Source organism: Silurus aristotelis (assembly GCF_946808225.1).
Source record: "Silurus aristotelis genome assembly, chromosome: 1".
NCBI lineage: Eukaryota > Metazoa > Chordata > Actinopteri > Siluriformes > Siluridae > Silurus > Silurus aristotelis.
In genome coordinates, this window is record NC_139574.1 from 31766835 (window position 1) to 31785416 (window position 18582).

The 18582-nt window shown below is 39.2% G+C and overlaps 1 protein-coding gene and 1 long non-coding RNA gene across 5 annotated transcripts; one reads left to right on the forward strand and one right to left on the reverse strand.

Moving 5' to 3' along the window:
* Positions 1-5127: 5127 nt before the first annotated feature.
* rasip1 (Ras interacting protein 1) lies at positions 5128-18372 on the reverse strand. 3 transcript variants are annotated; one of them, XM_083521038.1, is made up of 16 exons: positions 17972-18372; positions 16990-17111; positions 16217-16668; positions 15679-15939; positions 15260-15492; positions 14191-14343; positions 13522-13726; positions 12168-12466; positions 11735-11896; positions 10434-10474; positions 8091-8245; positions 7561-7673; positions 7005-7299; positions 6641-6804; positions 6276-6417; positions 5128-6185 (listed from the first exon to the last, which is right to left on the reverse strand). In XM_083521038.1, the coding sequence occupies exons 2-16, from the start codon at positions 17109-17111 to the stop codon at positions 6007-6009; spliced, it is 2976 nt and encodes a 991-aa protein (XP_083377164.1). In that variant the 5' UTR covers positions 17972-18372; the 3' UTR covers positions 5128-6006. The 3 variants fall into 3 exon arrangements, with proteins under 3 accessions (XP_083377164.1, XP_083377163.1, XP_083377165.1); XM_083521037.1 differs by having other exon boundaries at positions 15670-15939; XM_083521039.1 differs by having other exon boundaries at positions 17924-18372.
* Positions 8252-10427, forward strand: LOC310721203. Of its 2 annotated transcripts, none has more exons than XR_014531953.1 (3): positions 8252-8507; positions 8548-8781; positions 8852-10427. It is a non-coding gene; the product is annotated as an uncharacterized lncRNA (long non-coding RNA). The 2 variants fall into 2 exon arrangements; XR_014531954.1 differs by having other exon boundaries at positions 8252-8467; positions 8508-8781.
* Positions 18373-18582: the final 210 nt, after the last annotated feature.

Here is an 18582-nt window from a genome sequence, read left to right on the forward strand (position 1 = left end):
CCAAATGGAAATATTTCAGTAAAATACAGATACGTGAAATAACTACTTACAGTAAGTACAGTAACAAATTACATTTTCTTTATTACTGTCCACCACTGATTAGTAAAAAAAATGTGTTTTTTATAATCTTCATTTTTTTTATTAAAGCTTCTACTTGCTCTCACCTATTTCAGAAAACACAAACTATATAGAAATGTTAATGAGCATCTTTGGTTGACCAATCTGGCCCGAATTCTTAGTATCGGGCTTTAAAAACATCAAGGCAAAGAAAGAATGTTTATTTTACTGCTAGACATGACAAAAATGTAGGTCAAATTATCACAGGAGAATATTTCCACTGAAAGGAATTTAAGCTGAATTTGCCAATCGTATTGTGAAAGAATGGAGATTTAATGACTCATCACCAGGACGACTGCTGACATGTTCAAATTAAACATTATGAATAGGTGTAATAAAATGATTTTTTTTAACAAACATGTTAGTTATCTTGTTGAAACTTCTTGTTGCACAGAACTGTGGAATGTGTTGGCAACCAAATGTCAAACCTAGCAAACCAAAGGTTCCAGAATTCAGTGGGTGCAGTCAGCATTCCGATGTATCCTGAAGATAGTCGATAAGGTTGAATCAGAGCTTTAAAGTAGGACACTCAAGATCTTTCACTCCAATCCATGTAAACCATGTCTTCATTGAGCTGGCTTTGTGCACATTGTTGCATTACTAGAACAGGTTTTAGATGTCCTAGTCTCCTAGTCTTCAAGTGAAGGCAAATGTAATGCTTCCGCATCCAAAGACCAAATATCCTGTGTGCCTCCAACTTTGTAGTAAAGCCTCCAACTCAAGTGTTGTCCATATACTCTATGTTTTCAAATGACCAATTACTGAGCCACATTGTTTCCAGTGACCACTGAATCACTGAACACCATTGTTTGTTCCACAACTAAACTTTCTTTGCTTTTTTTGTTATTTCGGGTATTATAAAGTCATAAATGTAACAATTTTAATTTGCAACTATTTCATCTGACTCTATTTCCTGGTTACCACTTTAATCACTACCATTATTATTATTAAGTTCTTAATTAAAATAACAGTATTAAGCCCTTTGCAAGCATCCCTGGTCTGATCCTAATGCCAGGTAACTGTCTGTATGTAGTTTTGGTACATCTTCTCCCCAAATGGATTCCCACCAGATTTTTGTGTTTGTTCATGTTGCCTGTGATGGACTGGCTTCCACCATCCAAGGTGAACCCATGGACCATGATAGAGCAGTTATTAAAATAGTTGAAATCGAGTAAAATAATAGTTAGAATCTATAATTTAAAATTGTTCATATAAACTTCCTTCCATTTGTATCTGTTCAATTCCATCCTCTACTTTAAGTGACTATTGTTTTCCCTCTTTTCATTGACAACTCATTTTGACATGCAATTATTCTTCACCATGGCCTAAAGTAAGTGGACACCTTAACATGATCTAACTTTGTGAGCCTGCTGGAAATTTTGTCCATACAGTTAGAAGTACACAAATGTCTGGGAAGTCTCTGTAGCATTACAATTTCCATTCATTGGCACAAATTCATCATTGATGACTCAGCTGACCTGAGAACCTGAGCTGAGGAGGCCGCATGAGGTTTATGTATAAAATCCATTATGCTTAGCTCTTGCAAGACAATATGTTGCTCCACCACAGTACAACTCCTCCCAAAATCTGTGATAGCTACACTATATTGTCAAACGTATGCAGACACCTGACCATTAGTCTTTCTCAAATTCCTACAACAAATTTGGAAGCATATTGTTGAATTCTATAATATATGTTTATATGCACAACATTACAATTTATATTCACTTCATCTAAGCAGCACTCCTGTGCATAAACTGAGCTCTCTGAAGACATAGTTTGCCAAAGTTAGTGTTAAACAGGATGAACTGGAACAATGACTGCACTCCAGACCGCATCACCCTACATCTGTGGCTGGTTTTACTAAAGCTCTTGTAGCTGAATGAGCACAAATTCACACAGCCAAACTCCAATATCTAGTGGAAAGTCTTCACATAAAACACATAAAAATTATATTGTCATGCATGCACAAATGTTAGGCCATGTAGTATAGATAGTAATGTCATATGTAAGCTCACCAGAAATAATACAAAGTATAATAAAATTCTAGGCGGTCCCCTGGTGGTCTAGTGGTTAAGATGCAGCGCTCCCACCGCTGCGACCCGGGTTCGATTCCCGGTCAGAGAACCATCCCCAGCCACTCTTAGTGCCGGTCCCAAGCCCGGATAAATTGGGGAGGGTTGCGTTAGGAAGGGCATCCAGCGTAAAACATGTGCCAAATCAAACGTGCGGAGGATCCGCTGTGGCGACCCCTAACGGGAGAAGCCGAAAAGAAAGTTTTTAGTTTATAATAAAATTCTAGGCCAAGACATTTACAGCATACTCTCTTATCCAGAGTGACTTACTGCTGAGCAGGAGAGAGTTAAGAGCCTAGAAGTGGCAGCTTGGTGGTGGTGGGATTTAAACTTGTGACCTTCTGATCCAAAGTCCAATGCCTTAACCACTGAGCTACCACCTCCCTGACCCTCTGACTCGCACCCGGCTTGAAAACATTCAGACAGTGTAAGGTCAGTAAGTCAGCCCGAGCCCTCAAAAACATCTGAACTGTTTTTGGCCAAGTCAGAAATCACCAATCTCTTCCATAATAAGTGGATGACCAGTCCAGAAAAGCCGTCTGCAAGTCTTGCTCACAAACCACATGGAGTGTAGAATCAGAAATGGCATAGTCACTTAATTGATTAAAGTTCGACCACAGGGCTGCGAAAGTGATGAATCACAAATCTACAAGTGACTTACGTCTGCGACTCAGCGTGTGTGGATCTTTTTTTTCAGGATGATGCCTGAGGGAGATTAGCCAATCAGTGTCTACTATGATGTAATTAGCTCTCACAGGATGGCATGTCACTTACAGTAAAGAGCGCAATACTAGTCTAGCCGTCAACAGGAAAACAGGCTCGGCACTAAACACAATGATGTACTGTAGTGTGTAAGAAGTTGATGAAAGACTTTAATCCGGGACAAAATGCGGGTCTGGGCAGATATTTTATATGAAATATACTTCATTATAAGCGCATGAGCACGTAAAGATTAAACAGCCTAATAGTGCTACATGACATGAGCAGAGATTGTTTTTGTTTAAATTAAGAACCAGGCACACGTTTGTTTAATCAGAGACAATATCAGTGAATTACAACCTACAAGCCAACGTGAACTGCTGCAAGCTCTCGCCACAACATAACAGATAGCCTACTTTTTCAAGTGGCTTGACATTGAGCTGCTTTTCCATTTTATCTCATAAAAAGGTACAACCAAGAGTTAAAGGAATTCGCATGCAGTATTGTGCACCTAATACGATTGCTTATTTGTTCCTGCTCTCAATATTTGATTTCTAAAACATGATTGCTCCATTCGGTTATATGAACTTACAATATTTGGACAAAATTAATGGGGAAACATGATTTTTTCCAGCCATATGTGGTTCCTTCCCAAACTGCTACGTACAAAGCTGGAGGCACGCGTTTGTATAGGATGTTTCCAAATTTCCTTTCACTTGAACTAGGAGACCCAAACCTATTTCAGCATGACAAAGCATCTATGCACAATGCATGCTCTGAAGATATGGTTTACACGGGTTGGAGTGAAAGACCTGCTTTAGATCTCTGACTACTCTATAATGCTGACTGCACACCAGGTCTCCTCACCCTGAGTATTTGATTTTACTACCCTTATGGCTGAGTGAACAAAAATCTCTAAAGGGACACTCTGAAATCTTGAATTAAACATCTTCCCAGAAGAGTGGAAGTTATTTTAGCCACCATAAATGTGGAAAGGGATGTTTAAAACGCACATATAAAACTTGAATAAAGGGTAACCACAAACTTTTGTCTGCATATTGGCTTTTTCCTCTTGAACCAAGTTCCAGGGCAAGTTCTGGTAACTGAACTCAAGTTTATAATTGTATCAGAAATAAAAGAGTTAAGCAAATCTAAATGTCTTGGCTACCTGTACAAAATGTTGAATTGAAACAAAGGTTATCTTCTAGTTCTAGTGAAATCTTCAAGCGAAATGTTTTACAGTAATTCTGAAGATGTATGATGTTTTAAATCAGCCTGGAACACATAGTAATGATCAGTTTATAAACTAAATTACACAATTGAAAACCCATCAACCAATCGTAATACTGTATGAACATATTATAATTCACTACTATTCCACTCTATGAGCACGGTAATCCAAAATTGACTTTCAATTATCAATACGAGGAAACAGAAAACAACAATGTCCCAATTTGGGATACAACTATATAAAAATGACAGGTGAGTTTTACATCTTACATCCTGTCCTTTGTCTTATGGGCCAGTACTGCATCTGTTTCATCTCCCAAAGAATAGTTCAAATTTCCATAAAGGTACAGATAAAAATTACATTGAGAGAGCAGGGGAGTCCTTGAAGCACTTCTATAAGGTATTAGGTACACATTTTCCAGCTGACAGATATGAGATTCAGGTCTAGCGTTAAAATAGATCCATTTCAACAAATAGATCATTTGTTTATTTTGTCATTGGCTTGGGATTGTATTTAAAACTTGGCTCCTTCGCTTGATGTGATATCACCTACGATTGCACTATGTCTTGGGGCAAACTCTCTTATCTGTGTACAGACAGACTGTCATAAAGCGTCTGCGTTTACGTACTCCTTTAATTGACATTGAATCATGCCCAGGAATTGGATTTCGCCAACTGAATTTCACTTTGTCGACTGACGACAGACTTGATGAGCTCATCAGACCTCACACTTGTCTTGCTGAACTGCTGCTTCCCCTTGTTGCTCAGAGGAATCTGCTGGCAATAATTTTTTATTAAACCTCCGTTTGTGTGTGTGTGTGTGTGTGTGTGTGTGTGTGTGTGTGTGTGTGTGTGTGTGTGTGTGTGTGGTGTGTGTGTGTGTGTGTGTGTGTTTGGGGGTTGTGTGTATTGCCATTGCGCCCTCCAGTGTTCATTAATGGAATTACACAAGAAGCACATGACTGCCAGAGAATTAGTGCAAGACCAAGACATATGCAAAAACTGGTCCCATGACAATTTTCTTTTTATTGCCAAAATGTGAACATATAACACATGGATAAAATATGTAATGCATCTGGGTGAGTGTATTACGAGGTCAGAGTGTTAATGTGAGAAGCAGATGTTGGAAATGGGTCAGGATTGTAACATGTTAGGGTGGGTGAGATCACGGATAACTCTGAATCACTGATTTTATAGTGACGTGAATGGACCTGGAGAGGAAGACTGTGGTACACTTCTCTGTAAAAGATGGTGAAAAATCTTACAATAAAGGCAAAAGAATGCCAGATGTGTTGCTAAGTGTAACCACAGTAGCTAAAATGTGTTTATACTGTATAGAGGAAAAACACGAATATCACAAAGTGTGATTGAAAATATGGCATATAGATAATTATTATTATTAGAACCCTTTAGTGTTATGTTTTAGTGCATTAGTGTATATTTGGTTTATTTGGTGTTGCCAATAATGGAGTTTTACATGTTTAAAAGTAAAAAAAAAGTGAATACATACTAAACTCTTTCGAAACCTAAAAGTCAAGTAACCATTGCAACCAGGCAGTGATTAAACAACTTACTGTTGATATGTAACATGGTGGATAATCATCTAAAATGATGCACAAGTTATACAAGGTAAGAAACATAATTGAGAAACAATTTCAACAATAACGTGGAGGCATTTCGAAATGTCTTCACAGCTTAACAGATCTAAAGGCCTATGTCAGTTATATATAATATATAATACTCTATGAAAAATCTTTCAAAAGCAACTTGTATTCGCATAGAGACAAAATGATATGTATTGTAATCTTACAGGTGTGCTTTAAAGGTCACATCTGGGTTTTTTTTTTGTATAATTGTTTAACCCAAGAGATTATGTGTTCTCTTGCTACAACCTAGTTCTCTGATTGGCAGGAGGTTCTTCCTGATCCAGACCCCACAGGAAAGTCCGCAGACGTGTCACTTCCTTTAGGAGCTCAGGGTTTGGGATTGGTAGAGTCAGGTCTAGGCTCGGGGTTTCATTGGGTAGGATGAGAGGTGGATGGTCTAGGAAGCTCTCAAAAATATCTATATTTAGGGGAACAAGAACAAAATTAAAATTTCCTGTGTCTATGTACTTCATGACTCTTCATTTGCTGAGCAGAACTAGCTACCTACCGCCTCCGAGGTCAGTGCCTGTGGGTGGAGTCCAACAGGTAGGCGGAGCTCTGGCTGGTCCAAGCTTATAATGAGTGAGAAGGTGGTGAAGCTGCGCAGGGCTTAACAAAGAATGGTCCTCCTGTAGGTTGGCCCAAGATGACTGACAAGACAATCAATGGTGTTAGATTTTAAAGGTCTGTATCTTTTTTTAGGGCATTTGATAAATGTTCCAATGTGGGTCCATTCCATATTTCTTCATATATCAACATTGACATGACCCATCTGAAAAGTTTAGTTCTACATTGCATTTATCCATATAATACAGTTTACAGTTTTTTTTAAATCACAGTAGTGTGTGTTCAATTTAAAATTCTTGCTGTTACCTGGATAAGGCGGGTCTTGGGAATGCACAGGAAGTTGACAGTGTTTGAAAGCTTTTTGAGAAATTCCGAGGCAATATCTCCTAGTCCCGCCCCCTGCAGCCAGTCTAGAACCAGGTCCAGATTAGTGCGAATCTGCACTGCACGAGACCAGGAAAATAAACTATCTGAAAAGGCAGGGAGAACACAATCGAGTTAGGAATGTCATTCTCTTGCTCTCTCTCTCTCTCTCTCTCTCTCTCTCTCTCTCTCTCTCTCTCTCTCTTTCTCTCTCTCTCTCTCTCTCTCTCTATCAGCTCATGAAAACTTATTTTTTAATGTTAACTTCTCACTTCTGAGTGAACATGCAACAGTAAAGCAATGCTACCTCTTTCAAGCAGAGTGTTAAGGAGCGAGGTGTTGGTGAAAAAGAACAGGTAGCCGAAGGTCTGAGAGGTGAGAGGGGGAGAAAGGCAGGCATCACGCGTCAACTGCAAGGAACATCGATAAACTTCCACCAGCCCTGCCACGGTGGGAGGTAAATTAGACACATCACTTTCCTCGTCCCCGTCTCCTTCACCCGTGTGACTTTTTCCATCCCTCACTCCGGCCTTTTCCTTCTCTTTCTCTTCGTTCGAGAAAGGGTTGGTGTCCAGTAGAGTGGGAAGGAGGGAGTATAATGTCTGACGGAAAAAAGAAGAAGAAGACTGAGTTTTCATTTAATTTTCTAGTGAGCAGTCAGTCACACCTTTCAACCTCTCAGCACTATTTCAATTCATTTTAATTTTAAGAAAAAAAAAATTGTAACAGAATTCCTCGAGAGGAACCAGACTCAAAAGGTTCTTTATCTGGGTGGCACTGAAGGTCTATTCATTACAATTCTATCATTGTTGAGATGTGCAGTGATACTATACATGTGCACTATACATGAGCCACCAGCTTACCTTTGTCAGGTGATACACACACTGCTGGAACGTGTGCATGATGACATCGTCCAGCTGCGCCAGTGCATCCGAGCAAGTGTCCATGTCAGCTGAGAGAACTGGGTCACCGGGAGCTAAACGCATTTACAAAAGGAAGAAGGTCACATTAGGCCATAGTGTGTAGCTTCATGCTTTACAGACAGCAGAACAATAAGCAGCAATTCAGCACAATAGATAGGCGATTATTTCCATATGCAAGGAGTCCCAGCACAGCATTTGTTTGTTTTACAGCTGCAAATAATTAGATACACGAGAATATAAAGTGCATGTCTGTTTTGACTACTGTGCTGAACACAAACAGCACTATGAGAAAATCTAATGTGGAGACAGTGATTTGAGTCTACAGAGACATAACACTTTTATCTCACCAGATAGCATGCTACATTTATTTATTTTTGCAGTTATTATGTATTTTTACATTTTTCATGCACACTGTGTATATTTATCTAGAAACTCCACTGAGATAAGTTGATTCAGTTTTTTTCCCTCACCTTCAAACTCCCATTCCTTCTCCATGGTTTCTACTTTGACCTGGAAGAAGTTGAGCAGCTCGGTGGCATTGGACATCCAGAACATAAGAGGTCGGAGGTCAGAGGAGAGTTTCTGTACACTAGGCGAAGGAAGGTCCACCTCGGACTCTGGAGAGCTATGCCCAAACACACACGCACCATACACTTATCCACATCTCCATTGAAAACACAAAAAAATTTCTCCAAAATTTAATAAGTGCAGTTCTGCTCTTGAATGTATTAATTAGCAAGCAAATTAATCAGAAATAGATATAGACTGACATTGATCTAAGGGATCTAAGGACACATAGGTTTGTAGATATAAGGACACATATCAGTACATCTTAAAGGGCAGAGAGGTCTATAGCTGTGAAGACACATAGCTATTAGAACACAGAGGTCTAAAGCTGTAAAGACACATAGCTATAAAGACATAGAGGTCTATAGCTGTAAGGCTACAGAGTTATGTAGCTATAAGTTCACACAGATCTATAGCTATAAGAACACCAAATTATATAGCTATTAGAACACCGAATTTAATAGCTATAAGAACACACAGGTCAATGAGAACACAGAGGTCTATAGCTATAAGGTCATGGAGGTCTATAGCTATAAGGACACATAGGTCTATAGCTATAAGGACACATAGGTCTATAGCTATAAGGACACATAGGTTTATATCTATAAGGTCATGGAGGTCTATAGCTATGAGGACACAGGTTAATTGAAATAAGGTCATTGAGGTCTATATCTATAAGAACACATAGGTCTATAGCTATAAGGTCATGGAGGTCTATATCTATAAGGACACATAGGTCTATAGCTATAAGGTCATTGAGGTCTATAGTTATTAGAACACAGAGGTAAATTGAAATAAGGTCATGGAGGTCTATATCTATAAGAACACATAGGTCTATCGCTATAAGGTCATGGAGGTCTATATCTATAAGGACACATAGGTCTATAGCTATAAGGTCATGGAGGTCTATAGTTATTAGAACACAGAGGTTAATTGAAATAAGGTCATGGAGGTCTATATCTATAAGGACACATAGGTCTATAGCTATAAGGTCATGGAGGTCTATAGTTATTAGAACACAGAGGTTAATTAAAATAAGGTCATGGAGGTCTATATCTATGAGAACACAGAGGTCTATAGCTATAAGGACACACAGGTCCATGGCTATAAGGTCACTGAGGTCTAGACCTGGTTAGTTTCAAACAGTTTTTTACAGTGTTTGTTTATTTTTCTAGCATCCAGTCATCAAATGTAATATTACAGAACATCGACATCTTATAATGTGGTTGCAGAGTGTAGTTTAGCATGCAGAGAAAATTGCCTTCCAAAACTACTGAATCAGCAGTGGTGACTCAACTAACCAGAGAACCAGAGCTGAGAAGGCCACTTTATGTTTGTGTATGGACTCCATTATGTTTAGCTCTTACAAGACATTATTTTGCGCTATTGCACTATAACTCCTTGTTGAGAGACAACACACATTAGAGGTAGAGCCAGTATAAGACCAAAAGTATTTGGACATATGACCATTTGCTTCTATGAACTCTTATAACAATTTTAGAAGAACAGGATTGCATAACATAACAGTACAGTTTCCTTTCACTGAAACTACGGTGGTCAAACATGCTGGAGTGGACAGTGGAGGTTATCAAACAGCAGGCTGAATAAATGTAGAATGTGATGGTCAGGTGTCAACAAATGCTTCTAACCAAAGCATTGTTTGCTTTTACAGTCCTAGTTGATGAATCAGATGCAAGAGAGAGAAGAATGATAAGTACATGCACAGAGAAAGAGGGAGAGTAATCTAAGTCAAATGAAACAGTATAATTTGAGCTGTTTTTGCAAGAATGGAAGCAATTTGTATTTATTTTTATTGCAATTTGTATATAAAGCGGGTCAGATTTGTGTGCCATTGACCTCACAAAAATGTTGTATACAATCTTCTGGTCACTAGCTAAGACTCCTAAACAAATACCACATAATTACAATGCTGTTAATATTGGAGATCCAGGTTTTTCCAGGTTTTGGTGAATGTTTTTTGCTGATACAAATTTATCCTCTATGTTCTTTATAGTTATAATTATTCCTACCCCAAAGTTTATTTTCTAGGAGCTTAACAAAAAAGAGAACTATGACAACTGATTAAGCTATTATTATGGCAGGGGTGGAAATGTGGAAGCATTTACTATTTTTCAGAGTTTAGGTCGAGTAGCAGTTGTGTAGACCAAACGGATGAGGTTGTGATTAACAGGATGGCATGTCAAGCAAGTCACATACACCGTGTTAAATTCAGAAGTCAGTCTTACGTTTGTGTAGGATGTTTGTCTCCAAACTCTTTAATGTTCTCCTGAAACATGGATCAAGAAATATATAGACAGAGAGAGAGAGAGAGAGAGAGAGAGAGAGAGAGAGAGAGAGAGAGAGAGAGAGAGAGAGAAAAGATTAGAGCAGACTGGGATAAATGCTTGGGCGGGTGTGTTTGGCCAATGTGTCCGGACAATGACAACACATTTTCCAAATGGGTGGAAATGACATCAGTCAACCTCTGTTTACAAACTCCAGTGAAATACCAGTGAAAGCCCATGTGTGTGCAGCTGTGGCTCCTCAAACCACAGCCTGCTTCAGCCCTGGTTCTTCACAACATGCACTCTCTCTCTCTCTCTCTCTCTCTCTCTCTCTCTCTCTCTCTCTCTCTCTCTCTCTCACACACACACACACACACACACACACACACACACACACACACACACACACACACACACACACATACACCACTTATTTGCTGCAATTCAATTTTAGTAATATCGTAACTATTGACTCTAGATGCCTTTAAACGTAGACTTCACAGAAAAGTGGATTGAGTATGTATAGGACACTTGTCAAGGTATAACAAGTACCATTTATATCACAATGCTTCTAAATTCTTATCGGACTGCAAGAGAAGATTAATATCTGCATGACGTTTTTTGTGCAGAGAAATGTGTTTATTTGACATTTTTGAAAGGAGTCCCCAGTGTCAGTGCTGTTTAACAGCCAGAGATAAAGCTGGCAGATTATGTTTCTTAGACTGAAAAGTGTACGGACATGACAAGTTGCATCTTTTGTATTGTTAACATTAAGAGGGAGAAAAAAAAAGGGGGTGGTGAGAAAGCGATTATTTATAGCTGTAGCGATAAGCGATAAAAGGAACTTGTTTTATGGACATTCCACAACATTGAGCCTAAGTATATATGGGCAAAATGTGGAATGTGTTGATCTTTAAAAACAACTTAAAACACACTGTATGGGTGGGGAAAATTGCTGTGGTGTAAGAGGAATAAAACACATCTGGGGCAACTGTTTAAAAAATTGGAAAAATTATCAAATATAACATAATTCATAAACATGATTCATAATGAATCCACACTAACCATTGCTGATTATTTTTCCTAAAACCATAATCATTGTACTCCCAATATAACATTTGTAATATATATATATATATATATATATATATATATATATATATATATATATATATATATATATATATATATATATATATATATATATATATATATATATATATTACAAATTAATTAAACAATAGCAGATGATTTCTTCTCACCCACACAATCGCCTTTATCTGATTGGCTGCCTTTAACAGCAGTTGGGGTGTTAGTGCAGGGTCCAGATGTTTGGAGGCATAGTCAATCATGAGTGACAGCAAGTAGGCTGGTGCTAGGGGTCCACCACCTGCATCTGGAGTCGAATTTTTTGAGATTATATCCTAAAGCGAAAATAGAGATTCAAATGAAGATGAAGGTTATAATCACTACAATAATTCTGTAGTTAACATTTTTTACTTATTACATTATTTAATTACAATGATAATAATCATAATAGTTTTATAAAAAAAAACAAATACATGTATACACTTGCAGCATTTACATGTAGCAAAATTGTTTGTTGAAATATTTATTTATGATTATACCATGCTGCATTTATTCATTTGAAGAAACAAAAATAACTAAGAGTAGCATATATAACAATTGCTATACCTGCAAGAGGATGTCTGCATGATTTGCCTGAAATTTCAGCACTGCCTCATTAGATCCCAGATATTTCCTGAGAGCTTCCTGTCTGTCCATCATGTTCCCTGGGCCAAAGGAAGTCATCCCATCGGTCTGCAGTGGTAGGGCCAGTGCTAAGGGCGGGGCAGGGGTCACTCTCGGGTCACGGTACAGAAAGACGAAGTGGCTACCTAGTCCTATGAGATCTCCAGGCTTAAGGACCGCCTCTCTGTACAACACAACTCCGTTATGACTGACAGCTCCTCCTCGGAATGGACGCAGCAGAGCTGTGGGAACAAAAGCGAGCAGTTTGACATCATCGAAAATGATTTCAGGAATTTAATAGATCGTGTTTATAGGCCAGCAGTGCACAGTTGCATCCCTGATTCAATTAAGTAAAACACAGTTTGGTGGTTTTCTTGGTTTGACACTAATACTAACATTAAATTCAACTTTATCAGTTATTCAAAACATAATCTTGTCCTGTAAATCGCCTGATGATATCTAGAAACTGCAAAACATCTAATACCCAAGTATTGGGAAATGAGATCAATGCACATTATAACCTTTAATTATTATTTCAGTATATTCTATATTATATAGTATTGCATATATACTATAATATTTACTATATTCAATTGACTGTCTTAGACAATGTGCATTACAGAGGTGCATACACTATAACGACAGAAACTATGTACACAATTGCTAACACCCAACTGTAGAGCTGCTCAAACTGTTGCTATACAAAGACAGAAACATATAAATGCTCAGAATGTCTTTGCATTACAATTTCCCTTTACTTCACAATGCCTCTGTGGACAACATTCAAAAATACATGTTTTACTAAGGTTGGTGCGGAAAACTTTGTACAACCCCACTTAACACATTTGGGATGAAATGAATCAACAACAACTTCATGCCAAGCCTTTTTGCCTAACATCAATATCCAAACTCTTGTGCATTTTTGGTTGAATGAGCACAATTCCAATTTCCAAAATCAAAGGTTTGTTATAGCAGCAATGCAGAGTTTATGTATATGAATGCCCATATTTTTGTAAAGATATGTTTAAGGGTCAGGTGTCCAAATACCTTTGTCTATGTTGTGTATTGTCAAAATAAAAAAATAATTTGTTGTACTGCACTTAATATTTATTTATGTAGAAGTGAAAGCTCAGTTATTTATCCATTGAAGGGAAGGTATGCATTCAAATACCAGTACTGCCAAGCTGACCCTTACACTCAACTGCTCAATTGTACAAATTGATCTGGATAAGGGCTAAATGGCGTAAATGTAATGTATTTTTCTGGCATTTGGTTGTTTCAACGAGGTCTGAAATACCATGACCGCGTTGTTGTTCGGGGACAGCTGAGTCCCTCCTGATGAGCAGGTGGCGGACAAGCAGGTCAGGAGCTGAGAGAAAAGTGTCCACTCTAAGAGGCCTCTTCCCCTTTCGCTCCCGCTCTCTGTCCTTCTCCCTCTCGCGGAATGTCGGCTTCCGTCCGAAAACGTGCGTGTGGCCCGCCATGATGTACAGAACAAAGTCCTGATTGAATGAGATGGAAAACCCGAGTCAGAGACAGAAAGAGAGGAGGTGAAAGAGAAAGGGAGACAGAGAGAGAGAGAGAGAGAGAGAGAGAGAGAGAGAGAGATAAAGAGAAAAAAATACTATTGCTATTTTCAGTGTGGGTGATCATGAATATCAGCCCGATCTTTAAACTTAAGTTGATCAAAAAGGAAGATACGATAAGAAATGAAGTGGGTTACAGTTTTCAACAATGTGGTCTTGTGTGAGGTCATTGTGCAGTGAGGCCATATGTAGACACAGAGGGTTTATAGAGCTATTGTGTGGCCCGTGTGGGTGCTCTTAACCCCTGTTTAGATGTTTTGTGCTGTGTGCTCAATGCCTTTTCTAAAAGGTATGAAAGAAGCGATGGTATGCTGTGATAATGTCAATGCAGGCATGATGTCATTGGGAGCAATGTGATAGGGTTGTGCTGCATGTCTAGCCTTGCTTTGGTCATAGCCCTGTAGCAACAGGAAGTAAGGACGGTCCGTGGGTGGGAGGATCAGACTCTGGGACATCACTTCCAGGTCACAGGATTCTTTATCGTCTTCAGCTGCTCGTCTTTCTGCCTCGCTGACAACCCGCGATCCGCTGACCTTTGGCACAAAAGATAGATGCTGTTTATTAAAATCATTGACAACTGCCACATCTGGTGAAAAAAGAGTTGATTGATGTAAAATGACTATAGATCTAACTTTAGTAGGTAGAAGAGAAAGCCAAAAAAAACCAGTACAGTATATCCTCAAGCTCTATATCAGACTTACACACTTTTATTGTACTCATACATTTTGGTATTTAATTTCTAGCTGTAGTCCATCTGTTGCTATACCAGAGAACCAGAAATAGTCAGGCACTGACACTGACATAGTTGGCGATAAATTAAGAACGGTACTGATGGTAAGGTTTTTAAATGCTGGGTTTCTTAACTAAATGTGAATGGGCAGACTGATGGATTTGGTGAATTGATTTGGTGACTTCAACTTTCATAAAATCTATAACATTATAAGAATATTGATACTGTAAGCTGCTTGTTACAACAGCAGTATGATTACTGCTCCTTCTAGCATCTACTGTATCTGCCTGTCTGTTTACACATAGACAAGTACACAGAGAAAAAGTTATATACCCATATTGGCTGGGAAACTCTAGGATTTAACCTTTGTCAAAAGTGGTGGACCTTTGTCACTATGGTGATGTGTAGCTGATGTGTGCCTGTATATGAAAACTGAAACACAGACTATATATGCTATAGGTGAACACTAAAACACAGACTATACTGTATATATCAGCTATATATGGTTGAAATGACAAAAGCTTCTTGACTTGACTTGATATGACACAGAATACAGTGTACAGTGTACTGGGGCGATTTGTGATGAAGACACCAGACTAAATGTTAGGTGGACTGGTTTTTCAGCAGTGACAGTGTTCCACCTGGCCCTCTAGTACCTGATGCTTGAGAATTTTTATTACAGTCTTTAATTCCTCCTCCTCCTGCCTTTTAACTCTCACCTGTCCCAGCTCTGTTGCAATCATGCTCACAATGTTCTTCCTGTCCTGTTCTTCACCACTGCTTGTTGCGTTGCCACTACGTCTGGAGTCATTGTTGGCCTGGTTGCCCTGACGACGTCTCAGAGTCAGGTTCATGTCACTGATGCTTCTTCTGAGTTCAGTATTGCGCCCACGGTGGCCTCGCTCTTCATCAAGACCACCCCCGGAGGACATGCGGCTCCGCCTCCAGCGCACTGCCAGTATAAAGATTAGACTCAATTGCAAGGGAAAGCCTATGTTTGTTTACCTCCATGCTGAATGAGTTTATACAAAAAAGGGTGTTTATTCAAAGGACATCTGTCAAATCTATATCACAGCTACATCATCTTACAACGTGTCTAAATAATTAGAACTGGAGCCTTAACCATCACCTTTCGCACCTTGAGAGTTCTCTCCATCCCTCTCCCTCTCCTTCTCTTTTTCTTTTTCCTCCCTCTCATATTCGTCGCGCCGCTGGATCTCAAATCGACGCTCAAAGCCCTCTTTGGGCCTCCACATGTCTACTAGCAGTAGAGGACATTCCCAGGGTGCTACTCCTCTCCGGCATTCAGTCTGCCATTGTACAGCTCCATTGGCATGCTGAATGGGCTTTCCGATGACATCACACAACAGGAAGTCCTCTGGAGAATGCTTCTGGAGAGCTGCGCAGGTGCACAGGACAATAGAACATCCTTAAGGAAGTGACATTCTTACGCGCAGGTAAAAGACTTAGTAAACATGTACATAAGCTATGCTGTGGTCTCAGTCAAAATCTTTTGAGTTATGAACGAACATTTTTAGAATCATAGAGTGGTTATTCTTGATCCAACCAGTCAACTATCTTACTTTGAAACAGTAAAATTACATTAGGGGAAAGTGGTCAGAGAGGGAAAACTACCCAGAATCCACAACAGAAAGTGACCACTGGGTTACACTTACCTATGTCATCACTCTCGTTCTCCCTTTCCCTCTCAGTGTATCTGTTGATGACCTGCTGGATGAGCTGTCGAGCTGTGGAATGGATATTAGCCAGCAGGCTCCGATAGTTAGCTCCACTTGAGAGAGCATCCCCATAGATCTTCACTAGTCCTGGGGCAGAAGAAGATGCAGGGGGTAGGTAGTGATGCAGTGATGGAGTGGCTGAATGTGCCCACACTTCCCTCTCACGCTCTCCAACGGCACGGTCACGATCACTGTTAGACCTCCCTTTTAAGAAGAGGTGGGACAGGCGCTTGGCACGAGATTGCTGATTGGCGGGCCGAGGCCGAAGGACAGCGCGGTTAGGTGAAGGGGAAGGTGGAGAAATAGAGGGGCTTGAGAAAGAGAGGGCAGTAGAAGGTGCTGGGGGCGGGGCATCAGGCACAGAGGCTGCATCTGAGCTAGTAGTAGATCTGTGGAAGAGAATATAGAAAGGCAATTTCTTATTAACATATCGAGCATTACGTCGTATCCAAATCACATTTTCATGATTTGAAAACCATACTTTGTTTTTAAGCAACAATATCACTGTTTATAATTTAAACACACAGTGTAATGACTGTTAGACCCCCAGGAGTTGTTATTAAATCTGGTAAATACTAGTGCTGAAGTTAACAAAGACAGTTACTGTCCATTGTGGTTCATTTCATTTCATCACAATCAAGACATGTGCATGCACATGTAAAGACACCACAACAGTGCCATTTTTTTTCTATTACATCTAAAACACTGACTTGACTGATACTGCACTTGGCCATCGTGCTCCCAGTTTTGCAAAGTGTTTCCTTGGAGAATTTATCCACAGCCCCACGGGGAAATGGAGCTTCCCAAAGCGAGGACTTCCAGACTCCTCCATCTTGGTGGTCCAGAGAAGAGAAAACAGCAGTATATTAAAACACAGGGGAAATTGGAGGATTAAGCAAGCTAGAGCACACAAGAATAGCAGTGAACATAATAAACAACAAACAACTAAACAAAAGAGTTCACTGCTTTCATAACATGAGTCATCTTTAGAGATTTTAATATCATTAGGAATTTATTTTGACCCTTGTTTTTTATTGTCCTCAGACAAATCAGCTTACAGGATTATACGAGTTATTGGCATGGTATATGACATCAGCCAATAGGCGACAGGAAATCCTGAAATATCCTTTCGAGTAATCAGGACATGCAAGGTCGAACGTTTTTCCTGCTTTGTTCAGCTTAAGGCAAAACTTCCGAGAATATTAATGTTCAAAGCTGGCAAGCTAAAACTAAACAAGCTTCACCATAGGTCAAAAACGAGTTGGGACCAAACAACAAGTCCATCAATCAACCAACATATTGTTGGCTAAGTAGTATTAATATTATCAATACTAAACCCTAGAAATATGAATACCATACCTGAATATCATAATCATTTGAAATATGAGAACATAATAAGATTATAGAAGTGTCCACATGCATTTTCAGACTGGCTTAAACCCTGAACAGCCCTGTATTTCGTAGCTTCTTTCAATTCTTTAATATGGAGTTCCTATCAAACATTAACGTTTACTGCTACTTATATTCCAAATACACCTCACACTTAAACTGAGAAACAAACTCACATAGAATTCAGTTTAAAGTGAAACTAACCAGTTTTTATAGCCAATGAACACTGGAAAACCAAATGAAAATGCTAATTACATTTCAAACAGTTTTCAAATGAAGTATAGAGCAAGCGTTTCCTCTCACCAGCAGACGGCTTTCAGTCTGACTCACCCACTGCAACACTTTTGGATCAGAATCGGATTCAATCTTTTTAAACAGCTCTGTTGTCCTGATAAGTTTACTATAGCAAGCGAATCTGTTCGAAAAGTTGTGTCCTTATCTCAAGTTGATAAGTCCATTTTTGGGACGGCCTCACAGTTGCTTGATCCCGTAATTCTCTCCAGGCCAAGTCAATCTTCTGGTTCTCCTAACATTTCTTTCAATTTTTTTCACTACCTTTTTATTCTTATTATTTTAAACACATTTTCCTACAATTCTAATAAGTCTCGCTTTTGCTTTCTCCGGCTCCGTCGTTTCTTCTTTCTCTCCTGATCTGTGCCTATAGATAGAGAAGCAGGCCCATTGTTCTTACTGACAGAATTTCCTTCCCCCCCATTCTGGACAACACCTATATCCTGAGAGAGAAAGAGAGCGAGAATGAGAGAGAGAGAATGTAGAAATAGTACAAAGAAGAGAATGCACACCAGAGGTTTGGTTTTTACATTCATTACGGATTCAAAGGGCTGATTGGACTCGTATTAGTTTGTAGGGTTTTGATGGGACACATGGGATGTTCCTATGCATAGATTGGAAGC